General features: G+C 33.2%; 3 protein-coding genes across 3 annotated transcripts; 2 read left to right on the top strand and 1 right to left on the bottom strand.

Moving 5' to 3' along the window:
- Positions 1 to 238: 238 nt before the first annotated feature.
- Positions 239 to 1,495, bottom strand: LOC108992963 (probable histone H2A.4). The gene is made up of 2 exons (XM_018967690.2): positions 1,160 to 1,495; positions 239 to 747 (listed from the first exon to the last, which is right to left on the bottom strand). The coding sequence occupies exons 1-2, from the start codon at positions 1,355 to 1,357 to the stop codon at positions 508 to 510; spliced, it is 438 nt and encodes a 145-aa protein (XP_018823235.1). The 5' UTR covers positions 1,358 to 1,495; the 3' UTR covers positions 239 to 507.
- Positions 1,496 to 20,908: 19,413 nt separating this feature from the next.
- LOC108992961 (histone H2B-like) lies at positions 20,909 to 21,841 on the top strand. Its single transcript, XM_018967687.2, has one exon. The coding sequence runs from the start codon at positions 21,207 to 21,209 to the stop codon at positions 21,654 to 21,656; it is 450 nt and encodes a 149-aa protein (XP_018823232.1). The 5' UTR covers positions 20,909 to 21,206; the 3' UTR covers positions 21,657 to 21,841.
- A 2,563-nt stretch (positions 21,842 to 24,404) lies between these two features.
- Positions 24,405 to 24,868, top strand: LOC108992958. Its single transcript, XM_018967684.2, has one exon. The coding sequence runs from the start codon at positions 24,499 to 24,501 to the stop codon at positions 24,847 to 24,849; it is 351 nt and encodes a 116-aa protein (XP_018823229.1). The 5' UTR covers positions 24,405 to 24,498; the 3' UTR covers positions 24,850 to 24,868.
- The last annotated feature ends 1,133 nt before the right edge of the window (positions 24,869 to 26,001 follow it).

Raw genomic sequence — 26,001 nt, 5'->3', positions numbered from 1 at the left:
ATTGAAAGACACGCAGCCGTCATCCGACAGAGTGAACGACTGGTCAAATATCTACAAGTCAAAGTACGGATGCCGAATGCAATAAAGAGGGAAAGGGACAGAATTAATGCTAAAAAGGGAAATGAGAAAGAGCCAAGCATGGCTGCATGTGGAAGCAAAGATTGCTTTAAAAGGAAAAGATTGTTCTTCGCTTAAACTTGTAGCCCGATTAGCATATGGACGCCATATCAAAGAATAATTAACACGGGAAATCACATCTCCATTACCCTTAAAGCATCCAAATTGTCATAGCAAATGTTCAAGAAGAAAAGTAATGAGCGACTAAATGTCAGCAATGGAAACAAGTAGTTTCATCCATCCATTAATTGCAAGAGGAAAGACTAGCAGAGACATCGAAAGTGCTTTCGAAATCAGTTTTCAACTGCACGAGCAACAGAGAACAAGATTGGATCTAATCCATATTACATACAAATGGAAAAAGAAGCGTCTAATTTGACTAGAGTAAAGCTACGCCTTCTTTGGGGATTTGGTGGCCTTGGAGGGAGACTTGGGCTCTTTGGGAGCCTTGTCGTTCTTCTTAGGCAAGAGAACAGGATTGATGTTCGGAAGGACACCGCCATGAGCAATGGTAACACCAGCAAGCAACTTTCCAAGCTCCTCATCATTCCTAACGGCCAGCAAAACATGTCTTGGGATTATCCTGTTCTTCTTGTTATCACGAGCCGCATTTCCAGCCAACTCCAAGACCTTTAAACACGTTAAATTCGATCATTTCAAAATCCAGACAGGGAAAAGGAGAAGTTTTCAAGCAATCCGTAGTAGATTGATAACAATGAGAAAAGAATGCAAACACAAACACTTGTGCGTCTAGATCTAGTAGTCCCCGGAATTACAAAGAAACGCATCAAAACAGCGTAATTTTTAAGTTTTTAGTTCCTCAGAAAAATTACGAAATGAAGTAATAAGTTGAACAAGGAAATACATCCGGTAAAAAACCAGAAGTGCAACTACCAAACTGAACACAACCCATGAAACAAACAACATTTGATAAAGCAACGCGAAAGATCTAAGAGATACAGGAAGGGCACCAGGTAAAACCCAAAATAAAGCATAAACTATAGTCACACGCAGAGAGAGAGAGGGAGAGAGATTATCGTACCTCGGCAGCTAGGTATTCGAGTACGGCAGCCATGTAAACAGGAGCACCTGTCCCAACACGCTGCGAGTACCTTCCTTTCTTCAAGTATCGGCCAATCCTCCCGACCGGGAACTGCAAACCGGCTTTGACGGACCGGGAAACCGGCTTCTTTTTGGGGCCACCACCGCCTCTTCTTCCTCCCGCACCCTTCTTCTCCATCGGACCCTACCAAAAAAGACGCCGGACGGCCGACCGAGCACCTCGACTGCAACAAGATCAGATTTGAACGAACGAATTTCTTGGCTTAGGGCAGATTGGCAGAAATGGGGACAAGGTGGAGTAAGATGAGGGGGTAGTGCACGGTTTTTTAATATATAATCGACGTGCGAAGTGCGAACCATGTGCGACTGGGCGTTGAGTGGATTAGAAAGTGTGAGGGTCCTGACCGTGGGATCCCGGCCTTATCGACGGCTGTGGCGTTGGGGGAGCGTGTGTAGTGGAGTTTTGTTCGTTCCATCCGTGTGTTTTGAAATAGACCAATGGGGAGCGAGTTCGATTTTTTAAAAATGAAATTTCTTCCGTAAATATTTTCAGTTTCCCGCTTCCATTTTCACAAGTTTGATATTTTCTTTTTGAGGCTGCGTTTAGATAAATCTAAATTGAGTTGAAATGAATTGAGTTTTTTATAAATAATAATAAATTGAGATGGTAGAATAAATTTTTGAATATGAGTTTAGATGTGTTTAGATATTAATATGAGCTTATATATATTTATGGGAATTTGAAAAAGGTTGTGGGTCACAAGTATAAAGATGTGTTGAATTAAAAAATGTTATAGGTCTCATGTGTAAAAAGGTTTTAAGGTAAAAATAATTTAGTAATTTGAGAATTGAGTGTTTAGATGTTAGACTCAGTTTAAAATTAAACTTAACTGAGTTGATTTCAGTACAGTCCTACAATCAAACAGGGCCTTTTAATCTTCAAAACGGTCCGTCTATTGAAGTTTAAAAAACAGCCCTCCAATAACCGCATGCATGCAATTAGGGGTGAGAATCAGCTAGTCTGGACTAGAAAAACCGACCGGATCGGCCACTTCGGTCCGAATCGGACCGACCCGAGATTGGGCCTGGTCAGTCTCGGTCCGAATTGCATAGGATCGAATTAATTCGGTCCGTTCCACCGTCCAGGGCTTTTTCACCCCGGACCGAATGAATAAATAAAATATATATATTTTTTATAATTTATATATTAATTATATAATAATTGTATATAATTTTATAATTTATAATTTTAACTAATACTAATATTTATAGTTTTATAGTAATACTAATAGTCTAGACTCTAATATGGTATAAAAGAAAAATACTAATAGTCTAATATAGCTTATAGTTATAGTTATACTAATCATAATAAGTTAATAACTAATCACTACAAGTCCATAGAGTATAACTATATATATTTAGTATCAATGTATTATTATATTCTTTAATGTATTACTAATAGTCTAATACTATTAAGAGTTATGGTATAAATTATGATGTATGTATAATTTATAAATTTATAATAGTATGGATAATTAAATATTTTATGCTTATTTATAATAGTATGTTAAGTATGTATCTTTCTCAATTATAGATGTAATATCAATATGTAAGGATAATTAAATTATTTATACTTATTGCTTCATATACAAAATGTTAAAATTTGTATATGGCTCAATGGCTCATTATGCATTAACATTTAACATACTTTAAGCTAGTAATAAAGTAATAATTAACATCATCAATATAATTATATATAAACTAAATCACTATAGTCTATAATTATAAATTATAACTAAATCACTATAAGTCTGTAAGTCTATTGTCTATATATAATATTAAATTATTAATATCACAATGAGTCTATGACTAATGACCATATCACTATGAGTCTATGAGACTATGACCAATTGACCATATATTATTATATAGTATTAATATGACTATTAAATTATTAATATAGTATATAGTAATAATAGTATTAGTAATAATTTATATCAATGTATTATTATATAATATATAATATATATTCCATAGGACCATAATGTATTTGTATCAATGTATTATTATATAATATATAGTATTAGTATCACTATATCATTATAATATATATACACATACACTATAAGTCTATATATAGCAGTAACAGTAACACTATAATAGTATAATATATAGTATTAGTATATATTAATATATTACAATAATTATAGGATTATAGCATAATATATGTATAATAGACTAATAGTATAGTATTAATATCACCATAACTATATATACCTAATAGGCTTATAGGCTTATAGGCTAATACGATGATTTATTAATCATATTACATATACAAAATGTAAAAACTTCAAAGTTTAAAATATTGAAAAATTGAAAATGATCATAGATTCATAGATTATAATACATTGAGTCATTGACAATTTGACATTCTCTAACTCTAAGTTAGTAACAAATTAGCAATTAATATTTAACATCATAAATATAATAATCATTAATTATTTTTTTAATGAGTTAATTAAAAAATCTACATTAAATAGTTTATTTAATTTTAATTTTACTAATTAAAATAAAATTTTTAATTAATTTATGTGCAAAAAATATACAAGTGAAAAACACACATATGAGCTGCCTTCCCAGAAACAGCGTCGTTTGGTACAAAATTGGATCTAAATGGCGTTATTTTTGTCACTGCAGGCAAAAAAATAATTGGGATGCGTGAAATGGAGTCGTTTCATGCAACTCAGTTATTTTTTTTTTCAATTTAACATGCCTAAAACGACACCGTTTGGGTCTAATTTCAAACCAAACGACGCAGTTTCGTTATAACTCAAATCTTCACCCCGGATTCATTTCTTCTTTTCATCATTTTTCCCCAATTCTTCATGAGAAACCATAAGCAGTAAGCACCATGAGCCGCGATCCCCCCTCTGTCCCCTCTGTCGCAGCAGGCTCACAGCCAATTGGTACCTTCTCTCTCTCTCTCTCTCTCTCTCTCTCTCTCCCCCTCCTCGCAGTCCTAAAGCCGATTGTTTGGAATCTTTTATCTTTTATCTTGAATCATTGATATATTTGTTATGTATTTTGTATTTGTTAAGAACTTGAACGTTAATGTATTTGTTGTTATGGTTTTTTATCTTGATGTATTTGTTTTAATTTGTACTTGTATTTGTTGAATCTAAAAATTATGGGTGATTTCTTCACAAAAACAGGATGACAGATAATCATCCTGTCCCATAGGTCATGTCGTTAGATCAAGGAATTGTTGCAAATAATCACAATACCACTTTGAGATACCACATAACAATATTCTTAAATCTTACATGTAATTTGTACTTGCATTTGTTTTGATCTTATTTTCACTACATGGGTATAATAGTTATGATCTCATTTGAACAGAGCCATTGGAATTTATTCTTAAACATAATAGTATAATAGTTTTGAACAGAGTCACTTTGTATCCTCAACTTATAATTTCATGTTAAATTACTTCATATATTGGCAATTGAGTTGAATTGATCTCATTTGATCAGAGCCCAATGAAGTCTTCTATAAATGATGTGCAAGAGTCAACACAAGGTGATCCCACTAAACCTAGAGTTGTTTGTAATTATTGTGATGTTTCGTATGCATGTGATATGAAGACCAACGATACGAAGTCCATGAATTATCACATAGAAACAATGTAAGAAATATCCATTTAAGAAGACGAATAAGTCTCAGACGACTCTAGGTTGGAAGATGGAGGGAGGAAGTGGTAGTGGGGGACTTGTGCCCATTTCATTTAGTGTTGAGGCTTACCGACAAGTCTTAACAGAAATGATTATTCTTGATGAATTGCCCTCTAGGCATGTTGAAGGGTAGAGTTTCAGAAAGTTTATGCTTGTGGTTTGCCCTAAGTGGGTAGGGATTTAATCCCGTATGAAGGTTGCCAATGACTGTTTTAGTTTATTTTTTAAGGAAAATAAAAGTTAAGAAATGCTATTTGAGGGCAACGAATTTCCCTCACCACGGACACATGGACATCCGTGCAAAACCTAAACTATATGTGTCTCACAACACACTTTATTGACGATGACTAAAAATTACACAAAATGATTCTTTCATTTTCTTTGGTTGAAAATCACAAGGGTGATACACTTGGTAAGGGCATAGAGATGTGTTTGCATGATTGTGGCAATCAAAAATATTTGCACTCACTTTTGATAATGCAAGTTCTAATAATGGGGTCGTTTCTTTTTTGAAAAAAAAAAATCAAATATAGGAGAGACATGGTTTTGGAACATGAATTCTTGCATGTTCAATATTGTGCCCACATTTTGAACTTAATCGTTCGTTAGGGGTTGAAAGAATATGATGAATTTATTGCGAAGGTGATGGGTGTTGTGAAGTATGTTAAATCCTCTCCTTGAAGGTGGAGTATATTTAAGAAATGTGTGGGGTTGGAAGATATTCAATTCAAAAGCCAAGTTTACCTAAATGTATCAACTAGGTGGAACTCCACCTATCTTATGTTGGAGATGGCTTCAAAATTTAGAAAAACTTTTGATCGGTTGGAGAAAGAGGATATGTGCTTCCTTGGTAGTATTGGAGATGACAATGATGATGATGTCGATGACGAAGATGTGGTGAATAGGAGAAAGTCAAATAAATTGGGGCCTCCCAATGCATCCGTTTGGGAGAAGGTAAAGCTATTTGTGAAGTTTCTTCAATTATTTCATTATGTAACTTTATGCTTCTCGAGGGTGAATATGTAACTTGCAATGTTTTTTTCGGGAGTTGGTTAGTATTAAAGATGCTATTAACATGGAGTGTGAAGAACGAAGCCTCGTGGAGGGATTAATGGCCACAAATATAAAGAAAAAGTTTGAAAAGTATTAGGAAAACTTGAAAAATCAGAATATGTTGTTGTATGTTGGGGTTCTTCTTGGTCATCGCTACAAGATGCAATATCTTGATTTTGGGTTAGGGTAAATGTACGCACATGATCAATAAAAAAAAAAAAATGTGATTTCAGTTGGAATGTGAGAAATGCATTTATCCGCATGTATGAGGCATACGGGAAAAATGAAGGAGAAAGTTCTCCTCAGAGTCAGTGCACAAGTTTCCTACATGAAGATGTAGATCCTTCAGCTGACAAGATTGCGAGTAGAAATGCACATTTGATGGCTCAATTTAATCAACAATTACAGTCAGAAGACAATTTGAAAAGTAAGTTAGACGTTGATAGATATCTAGATGAAAGATGTGAGAATCAAGATGATAGTTTTGACCTTCTAAATTAGTGGAATGTGAATTCAGTTAAATATCGTGTACTTTCAAAAGTTGCAAGCGATGTACTTGCAATACCGATATCTACTGTGGCCTCTGAATCTACATTTAGCACTGTGGGTCGTGTACTTGACCATTTCCGAAGTAGTTTAAATCCGATGAGTGTTGAGGGTCTCATATGTGCCCAAAACTAGTTTCATTCTTCTTCTACTCCAATAAGTCTTAGGACTTTCATGGATGAAGTTGAGGAATTTGAGAAGTAATTGGATATGGGTATATAATGTATTTACTTTTGATATCTTTTGTGATTTTTTTTTTTTTTATCTTCTATGTTATGTAACTTTATTTAACTTGTTTTTTTTTTTAATTTCTTATGGATAGAACTTGTTGGAAACTTTGTTGATTCTGTGGAGACGTCAAATATAATACCTACCGACCCTACACCCAATGTTGATTAAAGACTAAAGAGGTGAGAAGATTGTTGGTTATGGTTTTTTATTCATGATTAATTGTTGACTAGTAGAAGAAATAAAGACTAGTCTGAAACTTGATTGGGAAATGGTGATTGCTTAAGTAGGTTCTTATGTTAGATTTGGAAGTTTTGGCAATCAGTGAAACTTTGGCTTTGGCTTTGGCTTCCCTCTGCGTTCATACTTTAATAGATGTGCACCTTTTTTAAGTGCTGCAATGGCCTGTATTTAAAAACAAAATAGGCAATTGTGGAAGAGCATATTCTTCAAATTCTCCATCACATGGACAGCAGCAAAAAACACCCATCTTTATGATTTTCCCAATAAATACCAAAGTAGTGACTGTTAAACAACAAAACCAACCAATTGGGGAAATCATGATTTAAAACAAATTATGAGAAGTTCATAACAAATCACAGAACAAAGTTGAGAAATCAATGAAAGCAGCATTTTCTCAAAATACAAACCCCAAAACCAAACCAAACCAAACGTACATATCACATTCTTTCATTCTATTTTTTTTTTTTTTTTTTGGTGTTATGCTTATTTGTTATAAATTTACTATAGGAAGTTACCATGGATTTTAGTGTCTTATTTCATTCAAATTCAAGAGGAGTAATCAAGTACAATTATTTGTTTCATTCAAATCCTGATGCAAAGAGTGTTTTCGTCTTCAAATTCTGTATCTTCTCATTCCCTTCTCCATTCCCACTATGAATTCTCTCTTTCTCTATTGTTTCTAATTGTCTTTGTAGTTTTTCTAAAGCTAGATAATCTTGAAAGCTTTTATTTCCAGGGTTCAAATAACTGACTAAAGAAGCAAATAAATGATTGAGAATGAGCACTAAATTTAGAGGTTAGCAAGGCCGCTGGTGCATATATTGCATGCATATATTAGTTCAGACTTCAGATTTATATAATAATTAGATGCATATATTGCATGATCTCATATATTAACTTATTTACTTTTATTTTGTATAGAACCATAAATAATAAAAGGCTGTATTTTTTCCATAAGTTCATAACAGCCCAGTTTTTACATGCATAAATGCACAAGTTCATAACAGCTTTAAGCCTTTAACCTCTTATTTTTTTATAGGTAAACTGTAAACGTTGAAGACTTTAGTGACGAACTTGGAGTTGGTTGTGAATCTTCCGATTGTGTAGCTGTGCTCTTATAGGCTTATAGTGATGGAGTAGGGCTGCAGACTGCAATGCATTATTATCTGTTTCTTTAATATGACTAATGTAGTAATATTTAACTAATGTTTTTATATTTGTATTAATATGACTTTTCGGTTTATATATATTTGTGTTTTGTATTGATTAATCATGAAAATATGCTTCTTCTTTTTTTTTTTTTTTGGAATTTGAAATTTAGAAAAATTGGATGATTACTTATTAGTTATTAGTTATTAGAGATTTTACTGACTAGGGATTGTTTTAAATTTCTTTATCTCTATTTTTTTAATTTTATTACTATGAATCATAGTCTTGTTTCAGTTGTTTGGATAGATATAAAAAATTTATATTATTTTGTAGTAAATCCTTTTTATTCAAGTTTATTGTATATAGACAATTTTTTTTTTTTTTATAATTATTTTTATTTTCCTTTCAAGTTCTTTTTTGGTATTTTCTTAAAATTAGATAAAATGTTAGTGGGCCGAAATGACTGTTGGGTTGAAAAATTATAAGATTTAGGATTGGGCTATTGGCCCATTTGGTACTGTGGGGAACCAAATGGACCGAACGAGACTGGTCCGGTCCAGTCCACAAAACCCCCAGAGGACCTACTGGCCCGGACCGAGATCACCCCTACACGAATTGATCCCTCGTCCCCTCACTCTACCCCATAACCCAGATATGAGTTTTCATCTCTCCACTCTCTTCACCCCTCTCTCCGTCATCGCTCAAGGAAGGCGAATAATGAAATGAAGGCTTACCACACGAGAAACGCCACTGAGGAAAGAAGTGCACTATGCGGCTGCAGCTCCAGGCGACGGTGAAGCTGAGAGAGAGTGAGAGAGAGAGAGAGGATCGAGAGAGGGGGAGACAAAGAGTGAGAGGGAACGGTAAGAGAGAAAGTGAGCACGCCGTGAGTGAGAAGAGAGAGAGAGAGAGATGAGAGAGAAAGCATACTGAGAGAGGGAGAGGCTAGTGGCAGAGCTTACCGAAGGGGAGGAGCTCGAGGTTGAGTTGGGTGGTGGTCAGTGGCGCTAAGCTGTGTCCGTGTGGAACTGAGCATGTAAAAGATAAGGGAGGAGCTACTTATTGTTCCAATTCTTTGCTTGGATTTTTTAATTTTATTGATTTTGGCTCATATTTTCTTTTCTAGCCATTGACTTATTTTGGAAATCAGAGGTTAATGTTGTTTTTTTTCTGCTGGAGTTCAAATCGATTTGTGTTGGCTTCAGTTTTATTTGGTATCTGAGAAAATGTTGGAAGCAATAAGGGCACCACTGAAATGTGCATGATTTGATCAATTTATTGTATTCTTCTTTCTTTATTTTCTCTGAAAGCAAAGCTATATTATATTAAGGTACTATGTTTTGATGTTTCTGTTATTTTCTTCATGAGTTTTCTTGGCAACCAAGCAAAGATGGGTTTCACTGTGATTTTGAATAGATTGTAGTTTGATTGTGGGTTGATTTTGGAGAGGAGATGGAGATGATCGACAGAGATGGGGGAGATCGACAACAGAGATGGGCAACGTCAGAGATGATGGGCGGCGGAGATGCCTGGCAATGGCCGCAGGAGAAGACGAAAAGATTGAGAACATGGAACGTGAGGAGTCTAGGGTCATACAAATGAATAATCTAGTATGATGCACTCCATTGGCTTAATGTGAAATAAGTGACGTGTCAAAATTTAATTGAAGGTTGTTTATGGGTCAACAGAAGATCGACCCTCCAAAGCGGTTTTGTTTCTTTTTCTCTATTTCGTCTTCACAAAAATAATCAATGGAATATCATGATTTTAGAAAATTATTTTTGATGCCCATTAATACCCGATTTGGATACAAGAGTGAACTCAACTTATCTCAACTCATTTAATCTAATTATTACAACTTATCTAAACTCATTTAATCTAATTATAAAAAATTGTAAAATATTATTTTTTAATATTATTATTATTTTAAAGTTTGAAAAAATTGAATTGTTTATTATATTTTATGTGAAAATTTTAAAAAATTTATAGTGATGAAATGAGATAAGGCTGCTTATGGATGTTAGTTAAGCTCAGTTGAGGTGAATTCTTTATGAATTGTAATGAGTTGAGTAGTGGAGGGAGTTATGTGGAGCCTATCTAAAATAAGTTTAAAATGTATTTGAATGTTAAGAAAAATTTAATACTTTTTATGAGAAATTGAAAAAGGTTACGAGTCTCACGTATAAAGACGTTTCAAGTTAAAAAATATTATAAGTCCCACGTATAAAAATGTTTTAAATTGGATCTTTAAATATTAGAGTCAGTTTAAAATTAGACTAAATTCAATTGAGTTGAGAATCAAATGTAACAAATCATCTCTAAATCCAAACAAAAGCAGCCTACTTTTGAGTTTTGGGACTTTTCAAGCAACCGGCAGCCCCAGTTCAAGTAGTACCGCTTTAGATTTTATTAAAAGTAAGCTGATAAATTCAGTTAATTTAATATAAAATGTTGTATTTTAAAATTATTTTTATTATAAAATATATTTAAAGTATTATATAAAATTATTTTAATTTATGAAAATTTTTACGATATCTTTTTTGTCAGTGTAACAATTATTTAGATCAATGCATAATACCCTACGGGTTTATTTACAAATATATTTATTTTAATCAATAATGCATTGAAGTCAAAAACAAAATATAGCAAGAGATTAGGAGCGACGAATATAAAAATTCGTGTAATGTTATATACAGTCGTAAAATATGTAAACGTCATACAATCGTTTTAAAAAAGAGTAGGATCTATTATTAAAAAATTAATTTATTTTTATGTAAATTCTAGATTTATTTATTTTTTTTAAAACGACTATACGGTACTTACACACTCACAACTACAAATATCATTTCTCTAAAAATTCCGTTACAATAACTACGGTACTTAAATAAATAATTGATAAAATAAAAAAGAAATGAAAATAAATTACAAGTTCGGGCCCACATTCATTGACTCAGACATGGAGAAGACCACCAAAGGTAATTTATGGTAATTTATGTTGATCCAACAAGTAGATATCCATTAGTTGCGACTTCAAATCACAACCACAAAAAGAAGCTATGGTCGAATGTTTTGATGTATTTCGTAGGAGGCCTTCAATTCCACTACTTCAATGTTCTCGTTTGGATAAAGTATAAACATAGTTAGAAAAACAATATCACTATAGGCACCGATTAAGAGCATTTGCATTGACTTGATTAAATTTATCTTTAAAATTTAATTAATATCATATTTTTTTATATTTACTTATTCTATTTAAATTTAATCTCTATATTGAATTATCCATTCACTCTCTATATAATAATAAAATATTATTAATTTAATAATTTTTCTATTAAATTTTATTTCTATCACATTTTGTGACTCTATCAATTAAATAGTAATAATAATTATATTCTAATTAAATTAATATTAAAACATCATATTTTCAAAAATCATTTAATGCTAATAACAAAAAATATTCCATTAAACTCATCTAGAATTTTATCCAAATAGTATTTTTATTTGGAGTGAGAGATTAATATTTTAATATTTACTTGGAGTGATAAATTAATATTTTAATATTTGATGAATTAATTGTAATTTTATATCTTTAACTAATTACTATAACAAGAATCTAAATTATTTTAAATTTATTCAATTTAATATATGATGTTTTTTACGTCAATTATATAAATTTTAATCATTTTTTTTTTTTATCAAGCCAATAAATATGTTTTGAGCACAACCAATATGCCAGCGTGTGGGTCTCACAAACTGTCAAGAAAGAAGTGGGGTTGACAATATTTTAAAAATCCAAAATCATATAAACCATTGGACATGCATATTTATGACGATGCCTTAACCCCGAGCGTAGCATGTGCGACACGTGAGCCATACGCGCTGGTCAGGCGGTGGTGATGGTGCTTGTTTTTCAGGCTCATGCCAGCACATTTGGACTCGAGTTAAGGGCTTTACTGCATAGATTTTCTTAAACAAGTCTCAAGTACGCCTGTAAGGTTGCTTTTAAAAGATAAAGTCAGTTGAGTTGAGTTGAGTTGAGATGATAAAATATTATTAGAATATTATTTTTTAATATTATTATTATTTTAAAATTTAAAAAAATTAAATTGATTATTATATTTTTTGTTAAAATTTAAAAAAATTATAATGATGAATTGAAATGAGTTAATCAACCAAACGAAGCCTAAATAAATTGGACTATTCAATAAGTTACTCAAAACCATATTGGCTAAACTCACACTCAACTTGATTTGTTTATTAAATGAGTTATTTATGAAGATAAAATTAAAATTGATTATTAATTGCTACAATTCATACAAAACTTAGTTTGATTCATATAAACTATAAGAACTTGATATTCATAACTTTTTTTAGTATAATTTTAACTTTAAAAGGATAATATCTTTAGTATTTTAAAAGATGAGAGGAGATCATGTCCCTAATATTATACATATGTTTGAATCCTTATGATTATAATCATTGATGTTTATATATATATATATACACACACACACACACAAACTATAAAAAATTATATATATACGAAATTACAAAGTTTGTTTGTCAAAATCTTTGATAAAATTGTAAGATATAAAATTAAGCAATTCTGGCTCGTTTGGATTCAGAGAGTGTTTCATCTCATCTCATTTCATTATTATAACTTTTCCAAATGTTCATATAAATATAATAAACAATTCAACTTCTTCAAATCTTAAAATAATAATAGTATTAAAAAATAATATTATAATAATATTTTATTTAACTTCAACTTGAATATAAAATCATATCATTTCTTCTCACAATACAAACCGCACCTTAGACAAACTCGAATTCACTTGAAAGCCAAGTAAGTTGTAACACCCCAAGCGAGGCCCAAGCCACTTCTAGGCCTATATTTCAAAAAAGATTAATTAGTGATACAATTTGAGTCTCATTTAAACCATTAAAGCAATAAATTCATATTCTCAAGTAATGTGGAATATCATGCACAACTTATTTTTATCACTTATCAGTCAATATGGAGTATCACAATCTTCAATTTTAAATTCCTAACGTTCTCGTCGGATTAGTTCGTCATAGGTGGCACAACTCAAATCCTATAATTTTAATTGAGATAAGCTCTGATATCATTTCTTCGCTACAATTGGATTAGGTACCGTGTAAAGATAGGTAGATTTTGGCTCTTGAATTATGCAAAAGTGCAACCTTCTCATTTCTCTGTTCTATTGGTGACCTGAGAGATTATGGAATATAACTTATCTGCTACTCAATCAATTTCACTTGTTCCATAACTCCCTAACAATTCCTCAGCTACAACCTTTTTCTTTTGCATTAGCGGCATCTTCAACCTATTTAAATTTAACACGAGATAAGTGGGACACCCTTTAACTCCAACAAATAATAAATCATTATTCTTATATTTTGTAAACATGCCCTGACTAACCTTAATATAACAAAAAATATCATCTAATAAAACCTAGCAACCAAGTAAAAATTTACAGTTCTTCTATATACCACCAGCACGAGTAACCGTTGGAAAACTGGTTGACGATATATTATTAAAAAAAAAACACGGAGGGAAATACAAAATTCTTTATTCATATCCTTCATCTTGATGTTCAACACCCAAGAGGTAAGTTCATCTCCTTCATCAAATTGAGAGAGTGACGACGTCGTGGGTAGCTGAATCTCCATTGGGCAACACCTCAACAGAGTAAGGCTCAATTCCAAACTTGCTTCCATCACAGTATACCCATTTCACCACCATTTTAGATAACATATCCTGATCTCCGTAACCACTTCATCAAAAACAAAAACTAGAACAAAAAGCAAAGAAAATGCAAGAGATAAAAATGTAAAGAAAAATGTCTATTTGCAACAGGCCACGTGGGACGCAGTGCCCTCGCAGTTCCCCTGGCCGGTTGCAAATAGATTTTTTTAAAAATTTAAGATCATATTTCTAAAGAGTCAAAATACTCCTCTAAACAATCATTATTATTTATTATAATTAAACATCAAAACCTAATATTTCAAAATCATGTCCTATAATTATATCATGATCGGGCTCTACAAATTGTAATGCCTTAAGGGACGTCCAAATCACATTTTGGCTTATATTTCAAAAGCATTAGACATCATTATAAATTTATAAAGAGTAAAAACTTTTCATTTCTAAATAATGTGGAATGTCATACATTATCTAAGTCAATACAAGATATCGCATGAGCTATTTGAACATAAAACATAACTATCTAAAAAGCTCAAGGCTCAAGCTTACTACTCACTCAAACTTAATTTGTTTGTTGTCCTAATCCCAAGTGACAAAATGCTATCGTAACTCATGTTAACAATATGAAATAAAAAATTAAATTTAACTCTTCTCGTAGCTTTAACATCATGTAAAATTATTACTTATTCTAAAAATATAAATTGATGGAAATAAATAAAATTTAATTATTTATATTATATTCTTAATTTAATCATACTTATTTTCTTTTACCTCAAAATAAGGAGATTTGGATTTTGTTAACTTGTTCGAAGAAGATGAGTATGACAAAAATGCACCAACATGAAAAAAAGTATTAAAATACAACACCCTCTTCATATTTTCATGCGAAAAATGGTAAACACACAACTCTTTTCATAAACATATTTTAAATGAAAGATGTTTTTATAAAATAACTTGCGAAAATATCATTGTTTTACAAAATCACTTTCATTTTAAACTATAATTGTATAAAAAGATTGTGAAAAATAGGAATGAAAAATTATGTTCACCGGTCATATTCATATTGTGTTAAGTCATGAGTACATTAGACTATATGGATCATAACTCGCTGAATGAGCTATGATATTAGTTTGTTGTTCAAGTTTTGCCCTACAGTGATTCCAATCAATATCTTATGGTTTCTTTCTTGTGTGGAACTGAAGCAATGAGTGTCTTCTTCTTCTTGTTATATCTACAAGCTAAGGTGTATCATCTTGGATTAGAAAAAATACTTTCTGCTTTGTTTCGAGACTATGAATGCTGAATGGATTTTCACCTCTTTAGGCTCGCAGGAGGCCGATTACGATACAATGCTGTTTAAGGATGGTTTGGCAATACAAATTATCCCATATTATCTCATATAATCGTTACAATTTTTTTAAATTTTTATATAAAATATAATAAATAATTTAATTTTTTCAAATGTTAAAATAAAAATTATATTAAAAAATTATATTCTAACAATGTTTTATACAACTTTTAATTTTCATTTCATCTCATCTCATTTCATCTGTGTAACCAAATGAGTGCTAAATTGCTGGCGTTGTTGGTTTTTAACTCATTCAAACTTGTTATTGAATAGATATGAAACTAGTTTAAACTTTCCCTCGTTTGTTCTTTTGTTGGTGTAAGAGGGTATAACCTTGATGGTCACGATTTTTCAAAGGTTTAGGTTCCGTTTAGATTGAGAAGTGATCTCAACTCATCTCATAACATCATTATAACTTTTTTAAATCTTCACAAAAATATAATAAACAGTTCAACTTTTTCAAATCTTAAAATAATAATAATATTAAAAAATAATATTCTAACAAAATTTTATTCAACTCATCTAAAACTACATCAACTTATCTCATCTCAACTCTCAATCCAGACGGAGCTTGAATGTGTGTAATTTAACCCTCGTTTATTAATCAATGATATTGTATCATGTCACATTATGATTTTCTTATGAAAGCTACGTATAGTTTGATTCAGGGTTAATTAGACGAAACTTAACGTTGTCATGCCTTCCATTTTCCAAGCAACAATGTTATGATTTAAATTCTTATTGATCATATGGTCATTTTTAATCATACTTAATTAATGTGATACACTTGAAGTAATTTTTATGTCAACTATGGCCAACTCAACTAATGGGAAAACTGTTGAGAAATAATATTTGAGAAAACCTGCTGACCGGTTGGGCTGTTAAGCCCCTAAAAACAGCCCACCAATTAGAAGCGGACACGTACACATTTCATCTTTATTTTCATGGGACCGCACCTCACCAAATTCTTTGTTTTCCACTCATATTTGTTCTCTCTTTCATCTAGGAGAACTCTCGTGAATCAGAACCCCCCTGGCGACGCGAATACCACCCCCTCACCCCTCATGACGGTGCTGCGAATACCACCCCCCTCGCGACCGTGGCAAGGAGACGGACAGCCCCAACCCCCTCTAGCGACAAATCCAGAAACCTTAGAATGGTTCGATTTTTCTCTCCCTCAAGATTCTTAATCTTCGATTCTCTCTTCACATCATTCGCTACTTTGGGCTAGAACATTCTCCAGTTCATTTTACAATTTGGGGGTCCGGTGAGATGAGTTGCAGCAGTGGTGCAAATGGAGCCCACCTCAGTGCACTGCCACCAAGCCCGTTGCCCAAGACGAAGCTCAGTTCCACTGCCACCATCTCATTTCGAAGTCGACCATCCGTTACCAAGCAAGAAGATTTTTAGACCACCTGACCCACACGAATTAAGCACCACCGTCGGCCATAGATTTCGCACCACCCCAATCGGCAACTTACGGTTTCTCACTAAAAAGACCCAAAAAAGCTTTCAGGTGCCATTAGGTACCAATAATTTACAATTAATTAGGGCTTTTCGTCAATAATAAAAATTGATAAATTGAACTCCTTGAAACAAGATTAAGAAGAGAAATCCTATAGGAAAGAAAGAAGATTTAAAAAAAAAAAAATGAAACTGAGAAATTCCGAAGACGGAGAGAGAGATTACTGAAAGAGAAAAATGAGAAATACACCGCACGGGACGAAGACGAAGACGAAGAAATTACAATTGTGGCAGGTCTAATCGTGTGTGGCTGCAACTATTTTGCTTTTGGTGTAAATTGTGACGTGGTTGCTTTTGATTAGAGGGCTGTTTATTAGAAATAAAAAGCTAGACCGCTTAGAAGCAGTTATGATAATATTATAGGTAGGCAGCTACAACCCCGTTTGGATTCAGAGTTGCTCTCAACTCATCTCATCTAATCATTATAATTTTCTAAAATTTCCACATAATATATAATAAACAATTCAGCTTTTTTAAATCTCAAAACAATAATAATATTAAAAATAATATTATAACAATATCTTATTCAACTTTTATCTCAACTAACTATCCAAACCTCATTAACATCACAACTTTTGTATAAATATTCATTAAAATATTATTATTTTTTATTTTTAACCCATCCAAATTAATTACTAAGAGCACTAGTATTGATTTCTCTATATGCATATATAAAATCACATCTTTTAGAAATTGATTTTGCATATAAAAAAAAACTTTTACATTGGATTATGCATATTATTATTTGTTTTTTTCCTATTTGCAATTAGCATCATTGCAAATTTTATCATTTAGCACCTACTAGAATTTTTTTCTTAAAATTCTATCAGTTAGTGTGAAGAGAGAGAGAGAGAGGGGAGGAAAAGAAAAAATTAATAAAATAAAATTTGGAGAGTGAACAATGTATCTTTAAATTTGTAGAAATACTGTTCAGAGCTATATAAATTTCTAGATATACATAATCCAATACAACCCAATATTTTAAAATCATATTATGCAAATATATAGATGTATATACAGACGCATAATCCAATACTAGTATGCTTATAATTTTTCTTATGCTTTGAGGCACGGAGTACGGACCCAAACATAGAAGCAGGACATGAAGGCCAAAACATGATTATGAATAGGAAAAGTCTACTACGCCGCCCAAAACATACCGCTCAGTTTGACCGCTCGGTGTTTTTTTTTTAAATACCGAATGATGAAGAAAGTGATTTTAAATATATTGATGCATTTTTTTATTTTTAAAAAATATTTAAATACATTAAAAAAAGTGAATAGAAAAAAGAAAAAAAAAAAAGAAAAATTACTTTTACAACTAGCGGTAACACCAAGCGGTGCTACTCGGGTGGTAGAGTAGCACCGCTCTTATGAATAGAAACTTTGTTTTGGACTTCGCGTGTCATGTTTTTGCATTTGGATCCCTGCACGTAGCACGTCTCAAATTATTTACTACAATATTGCCAATGTCCCAAACAAACAAAGGTTACACAATTTATTCTAATTGGAGTTAAGGGTTCTCTTCTGTGAGGGAAGGCCCACTCCCGTAGGGTCCATGCAAACTGAGGCCCATTTATGAAGGGCCCAAGCTTAGGAAGGTTGAACCACGAAGCCTGAGCTCGAGTTGGGAATCCAAGGGCTCGGGATGAGAGGGTCGGGAAGTCAAGTAAGCGCAAGACCGGACTATTCGGGCCTGTCCATTAAGGGTCCGGGAGGATCGGGGTCTGCCAAATCGAATTACCGAGCCAAGTGGGCAACACATCATCATGTCCCCGACACCAGAGTCCCGAATCCCAGGCACGAGCCAACCTAAATCGATCTCAGGAAATCCGGCGCACAGTGGAGTGTCCCACGAGCCAAGGACGATTTGCCCACAATCTGACATCTCCTGACATGATAGAGAAGTGGTGGCCGCGCAGACGTAGGACAGTAGACACGGTGCAATCCCTCGTTAGGTCACAGACTAGCCCCCATGAGGGCGACAGAGAAGGGGTGGTGGCAGGCCTGGCATCTAACACGCCACGATCTTCCTCAACTGAAGGGCCTGACTCAAGTATAAATAAGGGATGACCTCCTTACGGGAGGGTCTCGATTCAATTTGCATAACTCTTATTCTGCATTGTGTTTTCCCTTATTCAAATAGCAATCAATTGACTTAGGCATCAAAGTGATCTCGGAGGCCACGTGAGTCTCATTTTCTTCTTAGTTGCAGGTACTTGGAAGCTTGGGTTTTGCAGAATTGTTCGAGCTGCCAAACACGATATCAACACCATCATCTAAATGTTTGTCATCCTCAATTTATACATAATAAAATCCCTCTCTCCTTCGTCCTAATTAGCTTGCAACCATTAAATATGGACAAAAGAGAATCTAGTCATCTTTAACGGGAAATATATGTGGACAATGATACTCTTCTAATTGGTTTACAATCAAGCTTACGTGGACATCATTTAAAACAAAAAGAAAGGTAGAGAAGAGATGTAAAACATACAGATAATATTCATGTACCTACAATTCTCTTATAATTTATTTTCCAATGCAAGTATGCAATTTCATTAAAAATAAATTTTAATCTTATAAAATTATCATTAATTTATTATAGAGCTGTAAAAGAGTTGTAAAAAATATCTCATAATTCTGAAATAATTATTTATTTATTTATTTTTCAAACTATAATCTAGTTCTAAATGGTTGGAGGACTGCCATCAGGACAGAAATTGGACTCATTTAAAGAGGGATAAAGGTGAAGTTTTACTAGCTCCGTGTAAAAAGGAAACAAGTGAGCTTGAAGTGGACGATATAGAAGCTATGGTTGCATTAAGGGGTTTACAAATGATCTTATATTTAGGTATTTATGGTCTAGTTTTGATTATTATTGAAGTTATAGGATCCAGAGAACCTAATTTCTCAAGGCAGAGGCTTTTGATTGCATAAATTCAACTTCTCCTTGATAGGTTTGCAGATTATGAAGTGCTCCATATTCGTAGACAGAGTAATGAGGCAGCTCACTTACTTGCACGACATGTCAGGCTAGTGTATAAGACATAATACAATGGTGGCATCAATGTTTTTATATATTATTATTTTTAGAGGATTATTAGATACAATTATGTAATGTACTTCTTTGAATATGACTTATTTATTGTGAATGAAATATGTTCTTTTGTCAAATAATATATATATATATATATATTTATATATAATTCTATTCTCAATTCAGGTGTACAATATATTTAATAAAGTACTAATATAATATAATTTGATTTGAAAGATAAATTTTAAATCTTATAAATAAAATCTTCTTATTTAAATGATGTAGATGATATGCTCAACTTATTACCAAACTATATTTTATTTTTACGATGGATTGTTTTATCTTTTGATTGATTTTAAACTTTTTTATTAATTACTTGATTAGAGCATTGGTATTAGAATCATCAAATGAATGTCATTTTCAAAATTTGACGGATGCGTATTTAAAATTATTGTATTGGAATCAGCATACACTAAAATCTTTAATTTTGAACTATAGTACATTTAAGTTCATCTCTAAATTTAAAGACTAACTGTTTACACTCTATAAGCATTATTTTATTTACTTAAATTATTATTTTTTAATTTTGAGCCACAATATATTTAAGTTAGAAAAAAATCAAATCAAATTAATTATTAATTAACATATAATTAGTATAATTGTAAAATATGAAAAAAATAAATTAAAAATAATATTATATTATTATTTTCACAAACTCTTTCACAAAGAATAAATATAGATAGAAATTACTATTAAGAACATCTATTTTATATACATGATATGGTATCATCTAGACCACACATCTCTAAAATAAATATTAAGAATAATTAACTAAAAATAATCACATAATGAGTACAAAATATACACTACAATAATAACTTCTCTCTCGTATTACTCTTTCACAAATCCAATATCATATCATCTATCTCGACCGCTCCATCTCCTCCAATCAATTTCGTCGGAATAAACCAAGGACCGGCTCAAGTATCTCATTACTGCCGTCGATTTAAACTTCAAACTCCTCCAGATCAACATCCCACATTCTGCCATGTCAGTGATCTGTGGCTTCTCCCATTCACCAATCAAAACCGACCTCACATGTTTATAAATACGAAATACCAACTACATTTCATTTCGACCGCTCCATCTCCTCCAATCAATTTCGTCGGAATAAACCAAGGACCGGCTCAAGTATCTCATTACTGCCGTCGATTTAAACTTCAAACTCCTCCAGATCAACATCCCACATTCTGCCATGTCAGTGATCTGTGGCTTCTCCCATTCACCAATCAAAACCGACCTCACATGTTTATAAATACGAAATACCAACTACATTTCATTTCCATCTCAAGTATATATCTATAGATTCTAAACTGACTCGAACCCTCTCTCCCTTTCGCGTCTCTGTTTGCGTTTGTTTCCCGAGAAAAGAAAATTCCGATGGCCCCCAAAGCTGCCGAGAAGAAGCCAGCCGAGAAGAAGCCTGCCGAGGAGAAGAAATCCGCTGTGGCGGAGAAGGCTCCTGCAGAGAAGAAGCCCAAGGCCGGAAAGAAGCTCCCGAAGGAAGGTGGAGCCGTTGCTGGCGACAAGAAGAAGAAGCGGACCAAGAAGAGCGTGGAGACATACAAGATCTACATCTTCAAGGTGTTGAAGCAGGTCCACCCTGATATTGGGATCTCCAGCAAGGCCATGGGGATCATGAACAGCTTCATCAACGACATCTTCGAGAAGCTCGCTCAGGAGGCTTCACGGCTCGCGAGGTACAACAAGAAGCCTACCATCACCTCCCGGGAAATCCAGACCGCTGTGCGCCTCGTGTTGCCTGGTGAGTTGGCTAAGCACGCCGTTTCCGAGGGGACAAAGGCCGTCACCAAGTTCACCAGCTCTTAAATTGTACGCTTGCAGGCCTAGGGTCTGTGAAGAAATTGGGGAAAAAAACTAGGGTTAGGATTTGTGTTATTCTCTATATCAGTATCCTTATTTTGTCTTTTGATTTGAAGTAGTAGATGCACGTTTAATGTAAGTACCTATATGCTTTAAGATGGAATGGAAAATCTTTTGACGTAATTTATCTATTTCTTTCATTAGTTTTACTTTTTTATAGTTTATGCCAAGATAAAAGTTCTCTTCTTTGGGGTAATTTCAGAGAGAAGGTAGATTCGTTGACGTTCTATTGGTCTTCACTCTCTGTTTCTTCATGTATGTGTAAAAGATCTTTTGAGAAAAATGGTACTGAGCAGGTGCTATTTCATCTGTTTTTTGAGTTTGAACCCGTCTGTGTTAATAAGCTTTGTCCGTATCTGCTTGTTTGTTGGACGCTGTCCCAGTAATGTGTTTGTTTCACGCGAAGTAGTTAGGTCGCTCGAGTTATTTATTGTCTTTACTCTTCTCTTGATTTTAGTCGATGTGAAACATTTTTGTTTGATTTTGGGTTTTATAATCTTTCGGCTAACATTGTTTCGATGTTCGCGGTGGGGTTTCTAAGAATGATGAATTGATGATCATTCGAGTATCCCAAAATGGCGTTAAATTGGCTTGCGAAAGTCTTTGATTGTAGTTAGATTAGGTTTTATTCTACTAATGGAATGCAACCGAATTTGGGTTCCTAGGTGTTCATATTTCAGATTGTTCAATGCAATATTGTTTTATTAATTGATTCTACATCTCTCATGTCTTTGGAGCAAAGAACATGATATGAAGCATGTTTTTTGTACTATTAATGAATGGTTTATTGGTTTGGTTAAGCCTCCTTTCCGGTATAGGAGGGGGATGGAGGAAAGGAATCTGCAATGCTTGGAAGTTTGATTCCTTCATTGAACATCGAAGTCAACGCTCCCCCATCGGTGTGAAGAGAAATGGACTCATTCAAGCCTCCTTTAAATCAGGGGAGTTTGCGGTGTTTTGCAATATAGACATAATATATGCTTGATGCTCCTGGCTGAGTGTGTTCAGTTCTAGTGACAAAGGTTGATGCAATTTACGTATGTTTTTTTATTTTCAATCCGATATATAGCCTAAAATGTGCATGTTTGTGGACTATGGTATGTTTTTCTTGTTGGGACTTCAATTTAGGATGATTTGTATCTCGTGGGTCTGAAATGAAATCTGGTATCATATCAGACCTGTAATGAAAATACATTCTCTTTGAAGGAAGCCTAGTAGGATTGATAGATATAGTTGTCTGAATTCTCGATTGTTGCGTGCAGTTTTTGGCTCTCTCTCGAGCATCTTCCCTTGACGTTCTTGAATCGAATTCCAGATCTACCAAATGGAATCATGGACCTCACAATGTCTATAGGCTCCTCCTTGATATCACATGGACGAACTCTTCGCTTCTTTTCACGAGGATTTGATTGAATTCAAAATTCACTTCAACTTATCTTAATTTATTTCAGCTTATTATTATAATTTTCTTAAATTTTTATAAAAAAATATAATAATTAATTGAATTTTTAAAATTTTTAAATAATAATAATATTAAAAATAATATTTTAATAATATTTTATTCAATTTTTTTAAAACTATTTCAAATTATTTCTCTCAACTGTCTTTTTCCGGGGTAGGTGTACAGGAATCATTGGACGAGTAACTCAAAACTTCTGGTGAGGTACTCGATATATGGAATTACACAATTTTCAAGTTTGGTTTACAACATAAATTGGATTGGCAGCAGTCACAATTTTATTACTTTTTTCTTATTTTTGGGGTTGGTTCTTGAAGTAATACAATCTGCTCCGTTGAATCTTCAGCTTCTCTCTCTCTCTCCCTCCCTCCCGAAATGAGTAACGCTCTTTCCAAATATAAAGATGACCATCAATTCAAGAACTTGGAATTCACAGAATGTTTATTTATTTGTATGTATATATAGGCATATTCGTTGTCGCAAAACTCGGTTATAGAAAAATTCTTCTCATCAGTCACTATTTACTACCTCACATCATATAACTGTAGGATGAGAAAGTGAATAATAATTAATTCATAGAATTGCTCGCTATTAAACTAACTGGCTGAAGAAATCAGCCCTTTTAATAAAGAGCTCCGCTATATACAAACGACAAGTGGTGCAGTTTGTTCTTTACTTACAAATGGCTGAAATTTTTCCTAGTGTAGAGCTCTGATTGTGGTAATAGTCTTACTCGTGTTCTCACAAAGGGGAAAAAACAGTCATTTGTAATTGCAATATCCATGTTAATTAAATTGCCGAGAAAAGAAAAAAGGAAGAAAAAAACAATAAAGCCATGCTATAAATAAGACTTCACAATAAACTTCCCCACTCTACCGAACTCGTCACGTATATATCATGCAGCAGCCTGCAGGTGGATCAGGTCGACCACAGACCTCGTCATATTAGCCACCAAAGCATCACCCTTCACCTAAAATTATAAATCCTCATCATTTATTTTTCTCTGTTCTTTGGTGCCCTCGTATCGTGTCAATCCAGCCAGATGGAAGAACGTGAGTTTCTATAATTATTAAAGTCTCTTGGTTCCAAATCATTGTGCCAGTATTTCTCCATTAATATATTTTAAATAACAAGGGCATTCTCGTTATTCTTTCTCAGTTCTCTCCATAAGAAGTTACTTATATAAACGTGCCTCCATGCGTCTCAAATCTCTCTGTTCTGTCCCACAAAAACTGCAAAAACCAGATTCATAAAAACTGGTTCATTTCACGTTCTCCTCCCAACACTGTTTCCACAAGATAAAACCACCTAATTCGAAAACCCATCATCATGCTTCTCGTTTTCTTACACACTCTCTTTCACCAAGTCACGTCGCGGTGGCCGCTGCTGCTATGCGCGGCAACGTGGACGGTTCTCTTGACGTTAACCGTGGCCGTGGCATCGTTCGCGCCGGAGATCGCTTTTGTGTCGGCCATATCTCCGTCTTCCTCGTTCTCAAAATCGTGTCATGCGGACGGGTTCGTGAGGATTCCTTTGGATAATCCGATGGAGGTGATGTGCTTTCCGGCTCACTTGGTTAGGAGGTCCAAGTTGGATTTTTTCCTTCCGACAGTGTTTGCAGCTCTTGTTGTGGCTTGTTCGGCCTGCATGGTTCGGTCTTTGGGTTTGTGGGAGAGTTAGAGAGGTGATGAAAATGATACGAAAGAGACTTACCTAGAGACGGATGTCCTTGTTCATTCATTATTACGCCGTTTCTGAGGAATAAAAAAAAAAAAGACATGGAGGATCATGTTATTTTTATTTCTATATATTCGAGCTGATCTGCTTGTTTAGAAAATTTTCCAGTTATAAGGCTTTGTGGGAGTTGAAAATGGCAAGTGTATTTCTGGGATCAGGCCGTAACAATTGTCTGGTTTGAGGGCAAGGGATCCGGCATATGTCATGTTGTTGTGAGGATGTGACATAGCCAGATGTAGAGATCTTTGTTCATCTTGTCTTTTGCATTGGACCCTATCATTACTCGCACATAAACAGAACAAAAACTTGTAAAAGAGTGGAGTTTGTCAAATTTTTATTATCTCTTCCCTAAATTCTAGCCAAGTTTTTCTGATCAGAGCATCGTGGTTTTGGAGCAATTGGGCAAGGGAGGAATCAAGGGTGTGCCCTGAAATTAAAGCCACTCTAAACATGAAAACTCACTTTAATTGAGATTAATATGAAAATGATGAGCCTTTTTTTTTTTAGTGCAAGATAATTTTTCTTAGAGATATATCGATCCTACCCTTATTATATTCCCCATTTACTTTAATGTATTGATGATTCCAAAGAGAAAAAATAAATAAATGCACACTACAATTCCAAGTCATTAAAATTGAAGTAGTAAAAGTTAGGATCCGTTTGGATTGAGAGGTGATATAAGATTAGTTGAATAAAATATTATTTTTTAATATTATTATTATTTTGAGATTTGAAAAAGTTAAATTATTTATTATATTTTGTGTAAAAATTTAAAAAATTTATAATAATAAGATGAGATGAGTTGTGATTATTTCTCAATCTAAACGGGATCCCGTCAATAAAAGGTTGTAACACTTCTCTTGTTTGTTGGCACATCGATTGTGAATAAAAAAAGAAATTAAAAAGATAGAATGGCGTCATCCGGATTTGAATTAAATTATTTATTATATTTTATATAAAAATTAAAAAAAATTATAATAATGAGATAAAATAAAATGAATTGAGATGAGTCTAGTCAATAAAAGGCTGTACAATTCTCTTGTTTCTTGGACATCGGTTCAGTTGTGAATTAAAAAATAAATTAATAAGATAGAA

This window comes from Juglans regia, chromosome 14 (assembly GCF_001411555.2).
Source record: "Juglans regia cultivar Chandler chromosome 14, Walnut 2.0, whole genome shotgun sequence".
Lineage (NCBI taxonomy): Eukaryota > Viridiplantae > Streptophyta > Magnoliopsida > Fagales > Juglandaceae > Juglans > Juglans regia.
Note: the sequence above shows the minus strand (reverse complement) of the source record. Positions and strands in the feature narration are given on the sequence as shown.